A 22,100-nucleotide genomic window follows, 5' to 3' on the forward strand; every position below is an offset into this window, starting at 1 on the left:
AGAGTTCCACAGGCTGTGTGTGCATTGTGTGAAATTGGTACAACTTAGCCAAGTCAGCTTTTAAGACACGTCTACATGCAGACTCTTAGCAGGTTGACGTGGTTTTCAGAGCGCATCGCTCCGGGTCTGGCATTTCCACCATTTATTAAAATGGTGAAAGTCTGGATCACTGGGAAGGAAATGGGACTCTGTATGTGCTCAGAAACTACCCGATCATACACACTGTGCAGTGGAAACACTGGAAATGGAGGGCTGACAGGGATCTAGTCCTCAGTGAGGTGGTAGAAGAGCATAGGATTAGGAACTCCTATTAAAGACACATACTCACACGCACAAAATATATACCTGAGCCTAGATTTTCTCCTCACACACCAGTTTCCTTCCCTGCCCTGCACTATATTTAAAACAAATCTAAACAAACATGTAGCATACAAAAAGAGGAAAACTATTTTAGATGTAAGGGGGGGGGGCTATTTAAAGCTGGGATAGGTCAGCAGAACATGAGACTCCTACATCTCAGGGCTGTGGGTTCGAGTCCCCAAAAATCCTGCGTTGGAGGGGGTTGGACTAGATGACCCTGGGGTCCCATCTGATTCTACGACACTTTTAAACACTCAAATCATGGGAAGTGGTACAATTTGGGTCTGCCACCTGCATGCGGGATTAAGTCTTGAAACTTAAGCACCCGCTACATTGGTAGTCTAGGGACGCGGGTGGCGCTGTGGGTGTTTAACAGAGCCTAGGGCTTGCCGATCAGGTCGGCGGTTCGAATCCCCGTGACAGGATGAGCTCCCGTTGCTCGGTCCCTGCTCCTGCCAACCTAGCAGTTCGAAAGCACATCAAAGTGCAAGTAGATAAATAGGTACCGCTCTGGCGGAAAGGTAAACGGCGTTTCCATGTGCTGCTCTGGTTCACCAGAGCTGGCCACATGACCCGGAAGCTGTACGCCGGCTCCCTCGGCCAGTAAAGCGAGATGAGCGCCGCAACCCCAGAGTTGGTCACGACTGGACCTAATGGTCAGGGGTCCCTTTACCTTACATTTGTAGTCTGAATTTCAAGCCCCCCCCCCAAAAAAAAACCACACACAGGACAACGAATAGAGAACAGAGCAGGCCTCATCTTTATTTGTCTCTAGGGGGGAGAAGAAACCCCTTGGTTGTTCTCCTTTGCCTTCTGGGGTGGGGGAGCGGGGGGCCCTCAGTTCCGTTTCTTGGCCTCCCCGGGACTCCCCTTGACAAAGAGGCCCGTTCCCGGCCGGCCGGGAGACCAGCGCCACCGGTACCAGCCGCGGTAGGTGAGGAACCAGCAGAGGGTGGCGATGGCGGCGCCCACCACCTTGTGGCTGTAGTCGTAGAGGTAGACCACGGTGCAGGCCAGGAGGAAGTTCCACAGGGCGAGGAGGAAGACGTTGAGGAGGAAGATGAGGCGCAGGGGGACGCCGGCTGGGTGGCCCTGGGCCAGGTAGCGGCGGAAGACGGAGGTCTCCTCCACCATCAGGAGGCAGCAGAAGGTCAGCAGGAAAGTGTGGCCCGAGACGTCGTAGCCGTGCCACGTGTGGCCCTCGTGCAAACATGTCCACTTGTCCGGGAGGTTGTTCACCAGGATGCCCTCGGGCACGGGGTCAAAACAGTAGCCAGTGAGGTTTTCGATGAGGAGGAAGGTCTCTGTGGCCCCCAGCCAGAGCCCGGCCCCCACGCCCAGGCGGCTGAGGTGCCTCAAGGTGAGCAGAACCCGGTGGGTCGCCAGGTAAACCACCGAAAGGATGAAGCCGCCCAGGAAAATGCACGTCCAGCCCCAGGCCGACCGGACAAACTTTCTGCGAGGGAACAAGAACGGAGGGAAGTTAGCAGGGTGGGGCAGGAAGGCGGTCTACTGCCCCAATGCAGGATTTGGCCCAAATTGGGGGGAGCAGAGGAGCAGAAGGTGAAGCACCTCAAAGAGCGGAACCCCAAGCTGCGGGCCATGGAGGAAGGCAGGAGAACTGGCTCCCAAAATAGGGCCACCAAGCAAACGGATGGGCAAGACCCCAAATACATCAAACATCCTGCGTACGAAGCATAACCCGCCTGAGGAAAGTGAACGGGGGGGGGGGGGATACAGAATATTTTTCCAATACGTGACCATAGGGGAGAAAGGTTAACATGAACATGGATGGGAAAATGCCATTTCCCAATACGGAGGAATGGCAATGGGAACTAGCGGATAACTAATAACCGATAGTAACAATTGGGGATTCCCTCTTGGGCTTCTCGTGGGATGAAGAAATGGGGGGCACTGTGACATTTTGGCTAAAAAGAAATCTGGCTTAGCAGAAAGCAGAGAAGATGGAGACTGAATGTCTTAAATAATCATTTTCTAATGATGGAAAATCAGAAGTTTTCCCCCTTTATATTTAATGTTTCTTTCTCTGTTCTTTTTCTGTCTCCTTTTCTTGTTCCCTTTCTCTCTATCCTCTGTCTTTTTTATTGTATCTGTTCCAGATAATACTGTATCGTGAAAACTTGAACAAAAGTCATTAAATATGAATAGTGGAATATGAATCTTTTTAGAGATGTCTGGGATCTATCAGCCATTCCAATATACCGTGAGGCATTTGACCCCCAAACTAACAGTTGCGGAAACTTTGCTACGCTGAGCTCTGAACGCACAACTGATTTTTCATTTGGTACTCAAAAGCACTGGGATAATAGCGCCTGGTGTGATAGTATTCTGCCCTTGGGAAGAGATTCCCCGCAACTCAAGTCAACGGCTGCATTTGGCAGTCAGAGATCGGATGGCATCACTTGACCCCAGGATATTCGGTGTGGATGAACCAGGGATTTATCGCTGCTATACAAAGCCTTGTTTTCCGCCAAGCCGCCCGCCTCCCCCATGCACGCAACCACAAACATGTTTTAAGACCCCCCCCCAAGATCACTCACATGTTGAAGAAGTTATGGTGGTTGGCAAAGATGGCTCGGGGGTTCACGTAGAACTGCAGCAACGGCCCAAAAATGACCACGGCTGCCAACCAGAGGTGGTAAGCTCTCCGGAGACAGGGCACCCCCAGCAGCCAGGCATACTGGTTGCTCCAGAAACACACCAGGCCACGGCAAAGGGCTTGGGCCCAGCCGGCTGCCTTGGCCAGCAGGGAGGGCTTCTTGGCCCCTGAACCCTCTGCCATCCCCCCCACCTGCACAGCCAGAGATGCCAAAGGACTCCCGTCCCTCCTCGGCTTTGGGACGACCCGAGGTGGGGGTGGGGGTGGGAAGAGACAAAACTCTTGCGGAGAGAAACGTCGTCCAGAGTTGATCCTCGACGACAGGTGTGGGGATCAAATCCAAGTTTGGCGTGAGCAGCTGACCGGGAATAGGAGGGGAGAGCAAAGCAGACTGGAAAAATTGGGGTGGGGAGGGGGGGGTGTCGCTGCGCTAATGCATGTTGAAGAAAAAACAAAGACCCAACCTCCCCCTCTTTTTAAAAACCGAAACCAAGAGAAAGAAAATTTCAACAGCTTTTATTGACGGCAATTGCAGTTTGCACAGACACCCGTGTTGGATGGAAGTGTGCAGACATCTCAGGAAAGAGATTCTTCCCCCCACCCCCACCCCGTGACGTACAAGGCTCCCCCCCTTCTATGCTGGGGGAGTGTGTTTCCGGAAAAAACAGCTTCTCTCTTTAACCAGAGAGAGAGATTAAATCAGGGTTCAATCTACTTAAAACAAAAAACCTCCAGATATTTTATTGTTTCAAAACAAAACAAAACAAACCTTACCATCACCACTCCAGCATCAGAGGCGCAGCTGATGGGATACCCCCCCCAAATGGGAGAAGAGCAGGAAGTATCCCAGAGGGGGAGCCAACGGGCAGAAAGGGGGCCTCCTGGCACACCCAGCTCCCCACAGCAAACGGGGAAATACAGTTTGGGGAAGGGATGTAGAAGAGGATTTCAGCCGGCCTCCCTTTTCAAGCCACCTGCCGCTTGAGGAGACTAAAAGAAAGGCCGGGGTGTGGAGGGGGGGGTGAGTAGAGGCAATGGGGAAGGAAGATCTGGGAGGCAGGGACCAGGCTGACCACACAGCATATTCCAGGGGAAAAGACCCCACCCTGCAAAGTATCAAGCCCTGCTATGACCCCTACGCTGTCATTTCTCACTCAGAGAAATGGCGAAGGGTCCCCAGAAGCAGCGTCCCAGGAAGGAATGTGCCCTGTGCGTTCTAGAAAGGGAAGAGGGAGCCTTCATTATCTGCTGCTGGGTGAGAGACGGAGGGCATGTCCCCTCGCACTTTGCCAACAGCTGCTGTGGCAGAGGAAAAAAAAGGGGGGTCTTGCTGTATCCCTTGCCCCTAGAAGGAGGGAGTAAGGGCCTCACATCCCAGTCTCTGATACATCTCAGCACTCAACATGGCACCTGGAAAGGAATTAAAGAATGCAAAGCCCTCTTTTCTAACCTCTGTGGAAGGCTGATCAGTCAATCACACAATCACACACACACTGGGGGGTGGCATGGGGAGGGAGGGAGGGAGGGAGGGAGGGAGGGAGGGAGGGAGGGAGGGAGGGAGGAAGGGAGGAAGGAAGGAAGGAAGGAAGGAAGGGGTCTACAAGCTGTTGTTCCCCAGAGCCAACTAAATCCCAGAGTTGTTAGGATATGATCCATGATTCTGCCTTCCAATAATTCAAATTAAAAATCACAGACCAGGAAGAGGGTGGGACTGTAAATTTCAATCCCACGGAACCCTAAAGCGACGCTATAAACTAAACTACCCTGTTGTTCAGATTAACAATTCCTTACCTAAATTCCCCCCCTTTGCAGCCGGTCATCCGATTCTGGCTCTTCCCACAAGCCGTGTTCAAGACGCTGCCCATCTCCCCGAGCCCTGGTTTACATTTCACTTAGCAGACCGCCCGCAACGAAGTTTGCCCGCCCTCCCACCCAAATGTCCCAAGGCCACAGGCAGCACGAGGTCTTGTTTGCTCCCCCCCCCCACTCCCTCGACCGTGTGGCGAGTCCAAAACTGGAGAATGGTGGCGAGCAGAGATAGAAAAGGCTACTGATCGGAAGCTCCTGAGGGTCTGGGGCGCAGCTCTCGGGTGGTAGGGGGCCTCCGAGGATCTTCGTCGTATTCCGTCTGGTGGTACTCCCAAAGCCGGATGTTCCCGTCCCACTGCCGATCAAAGAGAAAGACGGTTATGGTCATCGCTTCTAAAGCATCCTTGAGGGTACCAAATGCTGTGGAATTCACTAGGCATGAATGCATGCATGCATAAACAAACAAACAAATAAAGGAACTTGCTAAGCAAGTCCCACGTATCCTGACAGAGAGCTGAAAGCCATTGACAGGTGTACAGTGGTACCTCAGGTTAAATACTTAATTCGTTCCGGAGGTCCGTTCTTAACCAGAAACTGTTCTTAACCTGAAGCACCACTTTAGCTAATGGGGCCTCCTGCTGCCGCCGCGCTGCCGGAGAACGATTTCTGTTCTCATCCTAAAGCAAAGTTCTTAACCTGAAGCACTATTTCTGGGTTAGCGGAGTCTGTAACCTGAAGCATATGTAACCTGAAGCGTATGTAACCTGAGGTACCACTGTATATGCTTTTGGAAACTGTTATCTTTGCCACCACTTCCTTTTTAATTCCAGCTTGGTTGATCTGGAATACCTACTTGCTGTTCTGCTTATCCATTGGGTTTCGACAATCAACATTTATTAATTAAAAAAAAGACGTTTTTATTTCTGATAAGACAAATCCAAACTTACCTAGGCTACAGCCTATAGAATTGCCTGATCCTAAAACCCAAATACAGTGGTACCTCGGGTTAAGTACTTAATTCGTTCCAGAGGTCAGTTCTTAACCTGAAACTGTTCTTAACCTGAAGCACCACTTTAGCTAATGGGACCTCCTGCTGCCGCCACGCCGTCGGAGCACAATTTCTGTTCTCATCCTGAAGCAAAGTTCTTAACCCGAGGTACTATTTCTGGGTTAGTGGAGTCTGTAACCTGAAGCGTATGTAACCCGAGGTACCACTGTACAACCAACCAGTTCCTCTACTAAACATCTTTCTCCCGGCCCAAACTGAGGGGCTGAATTTCATCTGCAAAACTCTCGGTCTTGCAGCCCAGATACGTCACAAGAGCTCTTGCCCCCAAACAGGAACCCACCTTGCAATCCAAGTTCAGCTGAACAGACCCTGCTTTAAGTGTTCTCTTATCTCGCTATACTTTATTTGCACTAGATCACTGTGCCAACACAGGGCAGCTGCACTGCCAACATAAAATACACCTGGGCACTCTCCGCAGAGGTTGCTGCTTATTCCCTAATTGAGATTACGGCGGCATGGGCTGGCGGGTACGGAAACGGCGTAAGAGAGGCCTTCCCCTTCTGGTACCTTCCAGATGTTTGGGGTTACAGCTCTCCCCATCCCAAACATCTTGCAGCCAGCCAGGCTGGCTGGCGCTGATAGGAGTCGCAGTCCAAAACATTTGGAAGGCACCAAGTTGGAGAAGGCTGGTTGACATTTTGCTCTGGATATTGGCTTATGTTTCGTTTCCTGGGTTTACTTACTTATTTATTTTTCAAAGGGAATGCTGTTACGTGGGGTTTGTGATTTCAGCTCTCTTGACATAATATGCTGGAGACAGTTCTGTAGTAACGCTTCTTTATTACAGCAAACAGAACCTCGTGCCTCCTTCCCAAAACCCAGTGCCTCATCTGCCTACCTTTGGGAAGGCAGCATGCGGGCCGGGGGTGTGTGTCAAATTTTGGCCTTGCTCCCCTCTCCCACACGACAAGTCAGTGTGTGGCCCACAGGTTCTGTGCTGAACTACTCTTGTGGCCCACTTGGTATGAGAAATTGGAGCACCCTGGTTTAGATGATGCATATTCCTGCTCTGGCGCCTTTGGGTGAGGGGTGGATTACAAATACTTCCAGGGAATAAATGATGCATTTTAATGTAGTTGGGTGTTTAATGAAGCCAAGAACTGTATCACAAGATTCGAAAATGTCAGAATGCAAGGCATCCTTGCATTGCAAGCTGCACATGAGTCTGGGAGGTGTGGTCTGGTCAGTTCACATCAGAATCCACAGAAATATCGTTCTTCAAACCACCCCTATTATTATCCGGGATGAAAGGATCTGTTCAAATTGGTTCTCTAAGTGTCTCATTTCTCCATTCTTAAATTTGGTTCCCCACATTTTGCAGCAATCTGCTTACAGAATCACATTTATCCTCCATCCCTCATGATCAGCTTAGCTTAATGGTTGCCATCAATTTCATTTTAATTGATTTTAATTAACTTTTATAATGAAATGTTTTTAGAATGTTGTACTATTTTATTGTTGTTAGCTGCCCTGAGCCCGGCTTTGGCTGGGGAGGGCGGGATATAAATAAAATTTATTATTATTATTATTATTATTTCAGAAACAATGGGCAGCAAACACATTTTGCACCATGTCATTAAATGCTGGGTGAGGGCGGGGAGGGCAGGGAAGATGGCAGCTCCTCCCACATGTGAACGCCAACTGGTTTGCCTACGACCCAGCAGACTGTAAATGCTACACTTTGCCATTACAGTGGTACCTCTGGTTATGTACTTAATTCGTTCCAGAGGTCCATTCTTAACCTGAAACTGTTCTTAACCTGAAGCACCACTTTAGCTAATGGGGCCTCCTGCTGCTGCCGCACTGCCGGAACATGATTTCTGTTCTCATCCTGAAGCAAAGTTCTTAACCCGAGGTACTATTTCTGGGTTAGTGGAGTCTGTAACCTGAAGCGTATGTAACCCGAAGCGTATGTAACCAGAGGTACCACTGTACTTATTTCAACATTTCTCTTCTAAGGGTTCTCAAGGCGACTCACAACTACAATTCATAAAATGCAAAATCATAAATATAACCCAATAGCAGGATGGGAAAAAGCCACGGTTAACACACCAGAGGCTGATTAAAGCTTGCTAGAATAAAGTGAGTCTTCGCCAGCCACTGAAATTGATCAAGCGCACTTTCTGGGTGTGCCATTCTCCAGTCTGGGCACCCCAGTCAGAAGACCCCTTCTCCTTTGGGTTCACCCACCACGCCTCAAACTGCAAGGAGGGGGCCCCTCTGTAGTCAAGTGGCACTGCCAGATGGGTTTGTCGAGAAGGAAAAGTCGAGCAGCAACAACCACAGAAAAGGGCAGATAAGGAGAAGAATTTCATCCTTGCCATCACAACCTTATTGGCAGGGAAGACACACAAGTTCCTGGGCGAGAGGAAAGAGGCGCCAGCAATTCATCTTAACCACACAAGCACCTCACCCCACCACTCCCTCGCTTCCAGTACTTGCCGAGCTGCTGACGATCTTCTCCTCGTGGGGGTGCCAGCAGACATCACGGACACAAGCCTTGTGATTAGTCAGTTTTGTCACAATCAGGCCACTCAGGAGGTCGTATACTAGAGGAAGGGAAAGGAGCACAGGGTAGCACAGAGAAGCGTTGGCAACACACCGGCCCCACGACACTCACTTCTCCCATGGCAGTGGGGAAGTATCAAAAGGGCTATCTATCCTCTCTTGCAGCCAGAATTGATGCTCCACATACCACTATTTATCCCTTAAAGGACCCCTGACCATTAGGTCCAGTCGTGACCGACTCTGGGGCTGCAGCGCTCATCTCGATTTATTGGCCGAGGGAGCCAGCGTACAGCTTCCGGGTCATGTGGCCAGCATGACTAAGCTGCTTCTGGCGAACCAGAGCAGTGCACAGAAACGCCGTTTACCTTCCCGCCAGAGCAGTACCTATTTATCTACTTGCACTTTGACGTGCTTTCGAACTGCTAGGTTGGCAGGAGCAGGGACCGAGCAACGGGAGCTCACCCCGTCGTGGGGATTCGAACTGCCGACCTTCTGATCGGCAAGTCCTAGGCTCTGTGGTTTAACCCACAGCGCCACCCGCGTCCCATTTATCCCTTAGATGTCAGCATTGGACCTGCCCACACTTTGTATTATTGATTATTTTTATACAGTAGTGTCATTTAGGTCCTTGCCCCAAGGAGCTTGCAAGTCTTCAAGTTCACACACGGGGGTGTGACTGAGTGAAAATTTAAGGGGCACAGCATATAGTCGGAACAATGGGAGGCTCCCAAGATCCTTCTAGGAAACAGGTGGTGGGGAACTAGACATCTCCATGAGAACAAGTGAAGAGTTTCCCTTTGCAGACCAGACTGACGATGGTCTGCAAAGGAATTTCTTTCCTCTCTGCACAGATCAGATTGAAATCCCCGTCAAGTCTGCCAACCGTTCCTTTGCATTTGCAGTTTTACCTGCTCCACACCTAGCACTGTATGAAGCCATGTGTGGATTGGGTGGTTGTGGCTGGGGGTGGAATGGTCTCGCAGGTCAAACTAACCCTAGCCAGGGCAAATTTGGCTCATGGACCAAAGGCTGCTGCAGCAGTAGCTTCTTAACAACAACAACAATTTATTTATTTACACCCTGCCCATCTGACTGGGTTGCCCCAGCCACTCTGGGCAGCTTCCTCATATGCCAACCATTTAGTTCTGCCGTGTTTTCCTTCCCCTTGGGGTTTATTATCCAGCTCACCGTCCAAGCATATTGACACAGCCTGACCTCTCTTTGCTTTCATCCTCTCCCTTGAGTCCTCCATACCAAAAGGGAAGGGACTTTCAAACAACATTCACGTTCGTGCGGATGTGCATCTTAAGAGATTTCTCCCCCACCCGCCAGCAAGAGATTGAATCCTGCACCCAAGCAAAACGCCGAACTAGTTATCTCCCGCTTGGACTACTGCAATGCGCTCTATGTGGGGCTATCTTTGAAGGTGACCCAGAAACTGCAATTAATCCAGAATGCTGCAGCTAGACTGGTGACTGGGAGCGGCCGCCGAGACCACATAACACCGGTTCTGAGAGATCTGCATTGGCTCCCAGTATGTTTCCGAGCACAATTCAAAGTGTTGGTGCTGACCTTTAAAGCCCTAAACAGCCTCAGTCCTGTATATCTGGAGCATCTCCACCCCCATCGTTCTGCCCGGACACTGAGGTCCAGCTCCGAGGGCCTTCTGGCGGTTCCCTCATTGCGAGAAGTGAGGCTACAGGGAACCAGACAGAGGGCCTTCTCGGTAGTGGCGCCCGCCCTGTGGAACGCCCTCCCACCAGATGTCAAAGAGATAAACAACTACCTGACATTCAGAAGACATCTGAAGGCAGCCCTGTTCAGGGAAGTTTTTAATATGTAACGCTGTACTGTTTTTAACACTTGATTGGGAGCCGCCCAGAGTGGCTGGGGAAACTCAGCCAGATGGGTGGGGTATAAATAATAAATTATTATTATTAATCAAAAAGGCAAAGCTTAACCCCTCTGACGGCTGCCCAGCACGGCACTGCCCTTCCAGTTCCAGGCGGCGTGGCACTGCCCTGGCCGATCCCTGCCACCCGCACCCTGAGTCCACTCACCCACCACCTTCCCTGTGGAGCAGCCACTGTAGATGTACTGTTGTCCGGTGCTATGAAGCGGCGAGAAACGGCAGCGGATCAGCGTGTGGAGCACTCCGTGGCCGCGGTATGTCATGAGGGAGGTGTCACCTGGAAGCTTTGACTTCCGCCGTGCTGGCAGAGGGAGGAAGGTGAGGAGAGAGTAAGGGTTAGAGGAGAGTAAGACCTGCCTCCCCAATGCTTTGGGTCCCCCCTCCTTCCCCATCCTCTAAGACTCACCTTTTTTGGGCACCTGCTGCCAGCGATAATCCCAGTTCTGCTGAGTGACGGCTTGGCGGGAGGCCTCCAGCCCTTCGCGGCCTGAGAACTTCCGCATGTCCCAGAGCTTTATCGTCTGGTCCTTGGAGTTTGAGATGAGGTATCGGGCATCTCCCTGGGAGGAGGAGGAGTGGGGAACAATGGTTTAAAGGAATATAGTCTCCAAGGACATTTCCCATCTGTAGTACAGATGTCCCACAGTAGAAGACTCACTCTCTAAAGGAAACTTAACTTTGTTCTCTCAGCCTCTCCCCAACATGGGAATCCTGTATAAATGACATTAAAGGAATGCATGGCCAAATATATAGGTGCTCTTCAGCTACTGTGTTTTCACTTGGACTGCTGTGGGCTTAGGTGGAGGTGAACCAGGCAGATCTTTCTTTTAGACAGTATTAACACCTATTAGCTTCTGGGCCCAATTCAAAGTGCTGGTTTAGACCAATAAAGTCTTAAATGGCTCAGGACCGCAATACCTCAAGGACCGCCTCTTTCCATATGAACCTACCCAGACCCTGAGATCATCTTCTGAGGCCCTCCTTCGTGTGCCTCATCGAGAGGTGCGGAGGGTGGCAACACGAGAACGGGGCCTTCTCTGCAGTGGCTCCCCATCTGTGGGATGCTCTCCCCAGGGAAGTTCGCCTGGCGCCTTTATTATGCACCTTTAGGTGCCAGGCAAAAATGTTCCTCTTCCCCAGGGAAGTTCGCCTGGTGCCTTCCTTATACACTATTAGGCACCAGGCAAAAACGTTCCTTTTTGACCAGGCCTTTGGATGATCCGATTTATATCCTATGCCCTTTTAAAATGTGTTTTTTGGGGGGGAGGGCTATTGGGTTGTTGTTTTTATTTTTATTATGCATTTTGTGGTTTTATATCTTGACTTTATTCTGTGAACCACCCTGAGACCTCCAGTTATAGGGAGGTAAATAAATTCTAACAACAACAACCACCACCACCACCAGGCCTTGGGCTGCTTAATATTCTACAGCCTTTTAAATGAGTTTGCGGGAGTAGGGGCTATTTTCTTGTTATTTTTGTTTTAACTATTTGTGTTTTTATCTTGTATTTTTATCTTGATGAAGGGTGGTAAATAAATCCAATAAATAGAATTAATAAAAACAAGCAGATCATGCAGAACATGTTGCGAATGAGATCCCGAAGAAATTTTTTTTGGGGAGGGGGGGAAGTTTCAAGGTTGTTTGCCTAATTAAGCTTTCCAATCCCATCAGACTCCACCTCCTGACCTCTGCGATGATAGAGAGAGAAAGGGATGCCTTACTTTGCTGTCTATGAAGGTGATGCCATCTTGATGGCCAGCCAGGATGCCGACAGGCCGGGGGTCGTCCTCTCTCATGGTGCGCCGGTCCCACACTTTGCAGATGGCATCGTCCCCCCCGGAGAACAAGATGTGGGAACTGGTGTCGGCAAAGGCCACGGCATTCACGTCGTCTTCGTGGGACTCGATCTGGAGGAAGGCAGAGGACTCAGCGCAAGAGGGAGGAGCAGGATTTTCCATGGGAGAGCTAGGAGTGGGACACGGGTGGCGCTGTGGGTTAAACCACAGAGCCTAGGGCTTGCCGATCAGAAGGTCGGCGGTTTGAATCCCCGCAACGGGGTGAGCTCCCGTTGCTTGGTCCCTGCTCCTGCCAACCTAGCAGTTCGAAAGCACATCAAAGTGCAAGTAGATCAATAAGTACCGCTCCGGCGGGAAGGTAAACGGCGTTTCCGTGCGCTGCTCTGGTTCGCCAGAAGCGGCTTAGTCATGCTGGCCACATGACCCGGAAGCTGTATGCCGGCTCCCTCGGCCAATAAAGCGAGATGCGCACTGCAACCCCAGAGTCGGCCACGACTGGACCTAATGGTCAGGGGTCCCTTTACCTTTAACTAGGCTGGCTGCGGCATGCCAGGCCCCAGTGTGCACTGGGATGCAGTGGGAGCACCGACATGGTATTTTAATGTACTGCGAGAGACAAGAGCTAGAGAGCCAGGAGGGATCGAAAGCTCCTGGGCTCAAGGGGAGCTCGGTGCCTGGGCACCTGCTTCCCAAATTTAAACCCTGGCATCTCTGGTTTGAACAAGGAGGAGTTGATGGGGCGACAGGAAAGACCCTCTTTCTGCCAGCCCAGGTGGGGAACGCTGACCTAGATGGACAACCAGTCTGGCCTGGTAAATGGCAACTTGCCCAAAGAACCAAGCCCCTTTGTTAGGGGGCTGGCTGGCTGTCGCCAGGCTCAGCTGAAGCCAAGTCATTTAGTGCAGGCACGTTCAACAGGTAGATGATCTACCAGGAGATCACAGGATGCCTGTGGTAGATCACTGGCTCCCCCCAAAGAAGCTCAACAACTTCGAACCCCTAAAAAACGGGCCTTCCTCCTTCCTAAAAAACACTCAACAACTTTGACCTGAACTCCACAAAAGGGGGTAGATCACTGCTAGTCTTGTGAGTAGATCGCAGTCTCTTGGGAGTCGGTCACCCCTGATTTAGTGCATTTCTGCATCCACGGAATGTGATTGACCAAGGCAACCATTCTCAATGGCGATGCAGCAGAATCGCACACTGACACACACATGCACAGCCCACCTTGGAGAAGCACAGCACGCTACAGAGAAATGGGGAAGGGGATGAGGCAGAATGGGCAGTGGGACGCTCAAGGAAAGACATCCAGAACAGTCTTCCCCAAGCTAGGGTCCGCCAGATATTTCGAACTACAACTACGCTGCTGGGGGAGGGGACTGGTGGAAGTTGTAGTCCAGAACATCTGGAGAGTCCCAGCTTGGAAGGGCTGATCTACAACATCCCAGGAATCCCTATGGCTTCGGGGCGGAAAAATTCCAGACAGCCGGACTGATGCTTTGCTTTACGGCTCCCCTCAATCTTTTATCTGTGTCGGGATACCGTGGAAGGAATCGCCACTGTCCCATGTGCTACAAAACAGCCAGGAAACTTCTAACAGTAGCTAAACGACAATTGCTAGCAACGAAAGGAGCTGCAATGAATCAGTGGCTGAAACGTTAGGCTAAGGACTATAGTGGAAATACAAAGGGACAACATACAGTGGTACCTCGGGTTACATACACTTCAGGTTACAGACTCCGCTAACCCAGAAATAGTACCTCAGGTTAAGAACTTTGCTTCAGGATGAGAATGGAAATCGTGCAGCGGCGGCACAGCAGCAGCGGGAGGCCCCATTAGCTAAAGTGGTGCTTCAGGTTAAGAACAGTTTCAGGTTAAGAACAGACCTCCAGAACAAATTAAGCTCATAACCCGAGGTACCACTGTATTCACAGAGAGGAGATATTGTTAGGTTTGCTCAAGGATAAATATAGACTTGGTATTCATCTTTAATATTTAAGTTCATTCAAGTCATTGGGCAATTATTGCTATGATTATGACTATGAAGTTGCTTCTAATTTCACCGTCTTTGGTTTTTCTTCCATTTGCAGAGAGAAATCTTGAAAGGGCCGGAAGGGAAACAAGGCTGTGTGTGTGTGTGTGTGTGTGTGTGTGTGTGTGTGTGTGTGTGAGCACACACAGACACACACAAATATAACAGCCACACTTTCTAAAACCCAGGGAGAGAGGAACAGGAAGTGGGTGAGGCCAGAGGCATGGCACAGAGAGGCCCAGCAGAGGAGTGGCAGGGTCCAAAACATAAGTACCTTGAGCGTCCGCTTATTCTGCTCCATGTCGTACACGTAGACACAGCCATAGTTGGCCCTAGGTTTAAAACCAAAACTGAGTGGGTGGAAGAACAGACATAAACACAAGGAAGGAGGGGTGGGAAGAGACACTGAAGCCACACTGGTCAATGGACCCTAAGGCAGCATCTTGACAGGAGAAAGGCACGTCTCTCAAGCATTTCCAACACTTCACCCTTGAACTGGAGTATTTCTACCCTGACTTTCACCTTTTAAAAAGCCCCCAAGGCAGCTTACAAAATGAAACATTGCACAACTTGGGTCCGTGTTGCCTCCTTTGGGCACCAACAGGGAAGGGGGGGGGCAGCTGGCCCCAGCCAGGCTGATGGGAGGGGCTTCACCGCCTTGCCTTTCGCTCCACAGGGGCCACATGGAATGAGAGCCACATGGCACAGCATGCCCAGAATCCTCTTGGCCAAAAAGAGCAGTATCAGACAGCCCTCACCTCCCTGCTAAGCTTCAGGCACATGACAGAGATCTTTCTATTCCTGGAGGAATTTTCAAGAAGTTTCCTCGGGGTTTTTTTTTACAATTACTTTTAATTGATTTTACCCACTATACGCTTTTTAATATTTTTTTCTGTACACCGCTTAGAAACTCTGCCAATTAAATGGTTCGTAAATAGCAGAAATAAATGAATAAGGGATGGGAGAGAGGGCAGAAGATCTGTGTTTTAGAAGAACCCAAATCTTGTCTGCCTAGGCCAAGTCCAGGTGTCGCCTTAGACAAAGTCACAGGTAGGGAACTTCAGGCACAACGGCCAAATGTGGCCCCCGGACTCTCTAACTGGCCCTCAGAAAACCACCCCTCATGGCCCTGATTCCCCACCACCACCAAAGTGCTTTGCTCCTGACTGGAATGTCTTCTTGAATGTGGGATGTTGGAGTTTAAGTAGCCTGCTGTACAAAGGAAACAGTTGCCGCTTCGTTGCTGTTTGCCTCTAGCCCCATCTGCAGAGGGCAAGTGGCCCTTGGAAGGTTGTCCAGAAATGAATGCGGCCCCCTGCAGGTTTTTTTTTTAAAGAAAGGTTCCACACCCCTGGATAAAATGTTAACCAGTGCTATGTATGCATTGTGGGTAAAGGGATTGGGCAAAAGGCTAACGTACCCGCCAAGCACCTCCCTTCCATCGGAGGAGACTGCGAGGGAAAAGACGGCAAAGCGACGCTCGTCAGGCCTGTGGAGAGGAGGAGAGAGTTAGAAACCACTCCGGGAGTCTGTTTAGTCAAACAGGGTGGCTGCTGGGTGCCCTCCTTACCTCAGATCCAGTGCTGTGTGGGTATCACACTCGCCATAGATGTTGCAGATGTGAACTGTAAGGAGAGGGGGAGGGAAGGTCAAGGGCATCAGAGTTAACACTTCCTGCGGGGTCAAGGACTGTCATGTGACACCCCCCCCCCTTCCCAGAAGCCAACCCCACTCACTGTAATCTGACCAGCTGGAGTAGAGGAAATGGGCCCCGTCGGGAGTGAAGGCAACATCCAGGACACTCCAGCCTACGTCCCGGGCTTTGATGCTCCGAAACTTCCGGAAGCCTCCATAAGTGCAGTCATATAAGCGGATTGTCTGATCTGAAGTTGGGGGTGGGGGTGGTTTGGAAGCGTGGGGAAAGGAACAGAGAAAGAGGCAAGCATGCTAACTGTACCATGTGTCAATGCGTCCTCATCTACTAAGACCTTTAACACAGAGGCAAAATCACCAAGGTGTTAAGCTTGCATCAGGGATGGGAAACCTGTGGAACCCCCCAGGACTTCAACTCCCAGCAGCAGCAGCAGCAGCAGCAGCCAGCATGGTGTCTGGTCAGGGATGATGGGAGTTGTAGTCCAACCCAAAGTGGTGGAAGGGACACACTTTCCCCATTCATGCCTTGCAAGACTTTCTTTGTTGAGCTACAGCTGCTGCTGGAAAACAGAACGCAGCCTTTTAAGCCTTTGATCTTGGCAACGGGAATCTGGGATTAGTAAGAGATGGGAGGGCACCACTGTAAAGATGCAAATCATCCAGATCAACCTGTCTGAAGGACCCAACTTTGAGGACATTCGACACTGTCCTTTCCAATGGGATAAGAGGATTTTTTTCTTCTTCCTTGGAACACCAATACCAACTAAGCAGCAATGGTGTTTTTGCATGAATAAATAAATCATTCTACGCTTGGGTATCTGGGGATTAGAAGTTCCACAGGATCTTATGGAGGACTAAGAGGTTTTGAAGCAGGACCCACCCACAATGCCACTGGTCTGTTTCCCAAAATGCAAAGAAAGCATTCCTGGTCAGAAGGACAGCATTCTAGTTCACTTGGTACCCAAAACACCACAAACACTTGCGCTACAGGAAATTTCAAGACAAGAGAATTCCAGGATGCCCTCAGTGCCAAGGACAGAAGCTGATCTGATGCAGGGATTGTTTAAAAACCAACTGCTACGCTAATATTAATTTACATATGTCTTACATTTATGTTATATTTCCTTCTTATTATCCTATATATGACAATAATACAGTATGCGTTGATACGATAAAACAGAAAAGCAAAACAAAAACAAACAAACCAAATACTATGATGTGTTACGAAGTACCTTGACAAGCAGACATAAAAAGCTTTCCATCACGGGAATAAATCCCACAGAACGCCTTCTGGGAGTAGGAATCAGTGAAGGACAAGTGGTTGGGGAGAAAGCTGGAAGAAGAGCAAAGTCTGAGTTATTAAAGGGTTCTTCCCCTAAAATCATTATCTCACCCACCGCACCAGGCCTTCTCTTCCAAATACTCACTGTGACGCCACTCGGGAGCACTCCCCACGAGAGAAGCTGCTGTTGTGGCAGAGGCCGCGCTCCCTCTGTGGTGGCAGGGAAAGAAAGAAAGAAGTAATTCAACAAGGCTCTGCCTGCAGTTTTCATACACTGAAAGATCTGCTCTCCAGACAGCCCCACCCTCTACGTCTTTAAGCTATGAGAACCACTTGTTTTCCTAGCCTAATATTGGCATCCCCAAGAAGCGAACAGGCACCTTGCAAAGCAGTCGAGGGATGCTATGCTCAGTCTGTCCTGAGCCCAGCCTGCCTGTTGCCAACTGGATATGTGTTTTGATCTCATTGCACTCCAGGTCGTGAGTGTCTGGCGTCAAATCCACTGCAAGTAAAAGAAAGAGAGGAAGATCGGACAGGTTGAGAACGAGACCCCCAATTGCCCTGTTGCCCGATATACTCAGATGGCACCCTCAGACTCTCTTACATTAAAACAAGTTACTGGCCAGTACCTGGAGGTTTGTAGTGATTTCCAAGTCGCCCTTCCCAGGCACTGTCATTGTCGTCGTCCGAGTCCGAGAGCGTCTGGACCAGACGGACACTGGCTGCTCCCCCGCCCTGCATCAAGTGAAATTGTCCTCTGGAGAGAAAAATGGAAAGTATTAGTAATTACAAATCCGTTTTGCCCCTCCCCACATCACAACTCACAGAGAGGGAATGGAGAGAGGCAGCCCCCAAATTTATTTGTTTCCTGTTCTCTGAAGGTGCCCACTAAGCAGCTTTTGAAGTTTTAATACAGCAGCCAAGGAATGATTTCAACTGACGCCTACCCAGCTCAGGATCAGCTTAGGGGTGCACCAACTAAGAGAGATGGGAACAGAGATACAAATTTTAAACATAAACTATGGAGAGAATATCCTGCTGTCTAAGGCTCCTACATCACTGTCCAACGACAGGGTCAATCTTGAGTAGAGTGATAGGATCCAAAAACAATCCAAAGGCTGAAAAGTTCAGGAAACGAGGGTGGCATGAGAACATAAGAAGTGCCCTGTTGGATCACACCAAAGGCCCATCTAGTCCAGCATGCTGTTCTTACAATGGCCAACCAGATGCCCCAATGGAAACCCACAAGCAGAACTTGAACCCAACAGCATCCTCACCTCCTGCGGTTTCCAGCAACTGGTATTCAGAGGCACAAGGCCTCCCAAAGTAGTACTACAACACAGGCTTCGGGCTAGTGGCCATTAACAGCCTCGAATTCATTTAAAGCCACACAAATTGGTGACCAGCACTGCCTCTTGTGGGACAGAATTACATAATCGTGAAGAAGTTGTCTGCCCTGAATCTTCTGACATTCAGTTCATTGGATGCCTCTCGATTGTAGTATTATTCATCACACCATACATAATTGTGTTGCTTACTTGCTTTTCTTCCTTCTAAACTAAAAAACCCCAAGTGTTGCAACTTTTCCTCATAGGTGAATTGCTCCAACTCCAGAATCATTTTACTTGCCCCTTTCTGAAGCTTTTCCAGCTCTACAGTATCCTTTCTGAGGTGAGGGAACTGTACACAGAATTCTAAGAGTGGTCATTACAGATATTGGCAGCCTTATTTTCAATTCCTTTCCAAACAATCCCTAACATGCAATCGCCTATTTCACAGCAGTCGCACTCTGGGCCAACGTTTTCACCAAACTATCCACTACGACCCACTGTCTCCTGGATAGTCACCGGAAGCTCAAATCTCCTTACTGTATATGTGAATATATGATTTTTTTGCCCCAATGTGCATCACTTATACTTGTGTGCATTGAATTGCACTTGCCATTTTACTGCCCATTCTTTCACCTATTTTAGAGGGGTACTTTTGGAGCACTTCACAATCTCTTTTTGTCTTAACCACCCAAAAAACTTGCTATCAAAACGGTATCAGGAATCTCTTTTGTGTATGCATAGCTGGCCAAAGCCAACCAGAATATTTGGTGCAGAGTTGGCTATAAATATTTTTAAAGTATTCTAAAGTGTCTTGCGGCCTACCTAAGGTGACATCAGAAACAGGGACAAAGAAGCCACAGATGAGGAAACCTTCACTTTTCTTGAATAAATTTCTAAAACTATGATGTTATGCGTCAAAACTTTGGATCATCTCATCCTGCGCAATAGGTGGACAACTGAGAATTTTAATGTCATGAGCATACGAAGAAGTATGGCCCTGAACAACTTCTGCGCAAGAAAATACAAAAACCCCTCTACTCTAAGAAAAGCAGCCATGGCACATGATGAGATCCAGCAACACACAGTTAAATTCTGGTACGACGCCCTTACAACTGAGACTGCATCCCGGCTGATTTGTAAAACATAAATCTGGACTGTGACCCTTAATTCCACACTTTTTAACAAGGCGTCAAGGAAGTCTGTACACTCAGTTATGCTCCCTGGATCCTTAATCATCATCCCATCTCCTTGAATCCATGCATGAATTAATTACCAGATACACATATCTTCAAAATCCTAGCTCTGTGAGAAATCAGCTGAGAATGGATTTTCCAGTAGGGTCTCATGAGTCTCCACGCCAGCAGATTCCACTTACTGAGAGAACTGAGTTATCTTTGTCCAGATTAATGGACCAGACAGAAAAGCCATAACAAATTCCCTTCCTCTTCCTGCCTTGAGATTCTGCATGAGTCTTGGAACACCATCCGCTGCCAGAGAGGCATCCCTCATATCCCTAATTTGACTAAAAAGTGGGGCGGGGGTGTGAGTTACCTGCGCAGTAGATATGCCAATACCTGGGCCAGATCCACATCCTCGTCGTCCTCTTCCTCGCTGCGCAGTATCCCAGAGTCCCTTCGAGACCAGCTCCCCTGGTTATCCCGCCCCCCCGAGCCAGCGTTGCTACTACTGCGGGAGCCCATGTCTTAAGGCATTCTTCACGGTTTGTTTCTGGTGTGTTCTTCACTTCCTGGAGCTCAGGAACCAAACGGAGGGGGCAAGTCCTTCCTGAAAAGGAAAATCCTGAGCCACTAATTGCAGAACTTTGTACACAGTACGGGGGGGGGGGGAGGGAGAGAGAACAGTGTTCGTTCTTCTTCGCATGAAGGATTCCCTGCCTCTTACCAATCAAATCTACCCTCACTCAGAAGTAATAATAATACAGTGGTGCCTCGCAAGACGAAATTAATTCGTTCCGCGAGTCTTTTCGTCTTGCGATGTTTTTCGTCTTGCGAAGCACGGTCCGTCGCAACTGCGCCTCTTCAAGCGGCTTTAGGAAAAAAGCGAACAAACTCGCAAGACGTTTTCGTCTTGCGAAGCAAGCCCATAGGGAAATTCGTCTTGCGAAGCGACGCAAAAACCGAAAAACCCTTTCGTCTTGCACGTTTTTCGTTTTGCGAGGCATTCGTCTTGCGGGGCACCACTGTAATAATAATTTATTATTTACACCCCGCCCATCGGGCTGAGTTTCCCCAGCCACTCTGGGCGGCTCCCAATCAAATGTTAAAAACAGTACAGCATTAAGTATTTAAAAAGTGTTGCTCTTTAAAAAATTAAAATTGTACCACAGCTTCTCACTAGAGCAGACTTTAACCCCACATCCAGAAGCCAAACATTCCCCTCATTTGTTTCCATGGGGCGCCCACTGCTTCCCATAGCCATACGCCCCCCCACCCTAAATTCACCCCCTTTTCATCTTCACCAATCACAGCCTCCAATACTGAAAGGGCTCCTCGGCTCCCATATCGAGGTGCCCTTATCTAGACGTCAGCCAGCCACCCACCCCGTCCTCTACGTGACTATACCACAGCCCCAGGCAACCAGTCAAGGGCTCGTAGACCTGCTGAACCCATTAAAGTACTTTTTTCAGACACCTGAGTCCTCTCCGCCAATGGGCACGGCCGTTGCTCACGGCTCCTCCAATCAACAGACGCCATAGAGCAGGGACACTCTTGCTCAGTTGCCGCCGCCGCCACCCCCCGCAACGTTCTGTCCCAACTGCCCGCTCGTCCCAACCAATCAGGACGCCTTTCGCATTTAACCTTGGCTCTTACCGAACTGCTCCCCTCTGCTCTTCCCCCCTCCCCGCGCGACCGTCGCGCGCCCACCTTGTCCAATCAAAAGCCTGCCCCCCCACCTTTTCCGGGAGCGCGAGACCCTCCTCACCCTCTAACGGCCGCTGCGCGAGGCCTTGTTTACATCTTAAGGCGACAGCCGCCTCTAACTGGAGTGGAGAAGTGAGATAGGGCGGGCCGCGCCGGCTGAGAATTGATTGGCCACCGTTCACCACCCCACGTGGGATAGAGTGCGGGGCTTTAAAAAGACTTGCTCTTCCTTGATTGGCTGCTGAAGCTCCTGTCTCGCTTAAGACGAGGGGCAGGGAAAGAACCGTTAAGCGATAAACTAGGCGATAAGGTGAATGAGCCGCCGATTGGACAGAGCAAGCGGATGACTCGTAAGAAAGGCGGGCAGCTGGCCGAAGGGGCGCTCTCGGATTGGTTCCCGGTAGCTTGATCGATTGCTGGGGCTAGTTGCGTAACCTCCGCCATTATCGTCAGGGCAGGATGATTGACGTCTCGGGTTAGAGGCGGGCTCCTGGGGGCGGGGCAGTGGCTTACTCTCTGATTGGACAGTGGTGAAATGATTGACGTTGTTAAGGCAGGTTACGAGTTCTATAGTGTAAACACAGGCGTTTCAAAACCAAATAGCTTCGGTTTGTAGACCGGCTACCCCCCCGTCTTTAATCAGAGCCTTTTGTTGCCCTTCATAGGCAGCCCTGCCCCCATGCAAAATGTGCTGCTCTTCTTGTGCGCCTCAAGTATCTCTTGACCCACAAAACGTATTCACACGTTACATGCACGTGTGAATGCTCTAACTCATTTGGAATCCTGCCAAACTCTCTGCGCACAAGCCTAGTGATGCTTTCAGCTAAAAACCCTACCACTCCGTG

General features: G+C 49.8%; 2 protein-coding genes across 10 annotated transcripts; both read right to left on the reverse strand.

The window, feature by feature from the left end:
• Positions 1–1,097: 1,097 nt before the first annotated feature.
• On the reverse strand, positions 1,098–3,489 carry FITM1 (fat storage inducing transmembrane protein 1). Its single transcript, XM_083581190.1, has 2 exons — positions 2,922–3,489; positions 1,098–1,816 (listed from the first exon to the last, which is right to left on the reverse strand). Exons 1-2 carry the CDS (start codon positions 3,161–3,163, stop codon positions 1,198–1,200), a joined length of 861 nt encoding a protein of 286 aa, XP_083437316.1. The 5' UTR covers positions 3,164–3,489; the 3' UTR covers positions 1,098–1,197.
• A 245-nt stretch (positions 3,490–3,734) lies between these two features.
• Positions 3,735–21,571, reverse strand: DCAF11 (DDB1 and CUL4 associated factor 11). Of its 9 annotated transcripts, none has more exons than XM_083581005.1 (15): positions 21,317–21,571; positions 19,925–20,158; positions 17,672–17,799; positions 17,423–17,544; positions 17,188–17,252; positions 16,993–17,093; positions 15,844–15,990; positions 15,678–15,732; positions 15,528–15,596; positions 14,382–14,439; positions 12,001–12,186; positions 10,685–10,838; positions 10,427–10,579; positions 8,301–8,407; positions 3,735–5,144 (listed from the first exon to the last, which is right to left on the reverse strand). In XM_083581005.1, exons 2-15 carry the CDS (start codon positions 20,071–20,073, stop codon positions 5,028–5,030), a joined length of 1,611 nt encoding a protein of 536 aa, XP_083437131.1. In that variant the 5' UTR covers positions 20,074–20,158; positions 21,317–21,571; the 3' UTR covers positions 3,735–5,027. The 9 variants fall into 9 exon arrangements, with proteins under 9 accessions (XP_083437131.1, XP_083437132.1, XP_083437134.1 ...); XM_083581006.1 differs by having other exon boundaries at positions 21,288–21,564; XM_083581008.1 differs by having other exon boundaries at positions 21,205–21,564.
• Positions 21,572–22,100: the final 529 nt, after the last annotated feature.

This window comes from Podarcis filfolensis (assembly GCF_964270895.1).
Source record: "Podarcis filfolensis genome assembly, chromosome: 13".
In the NCBI taxonomy this organism is placed as follows: Eukaryota; Metazoa; Chordata; class Lepidosauria; order Squamata; family Lacertidae; genus Podarcis; species Podarcis filfolensis.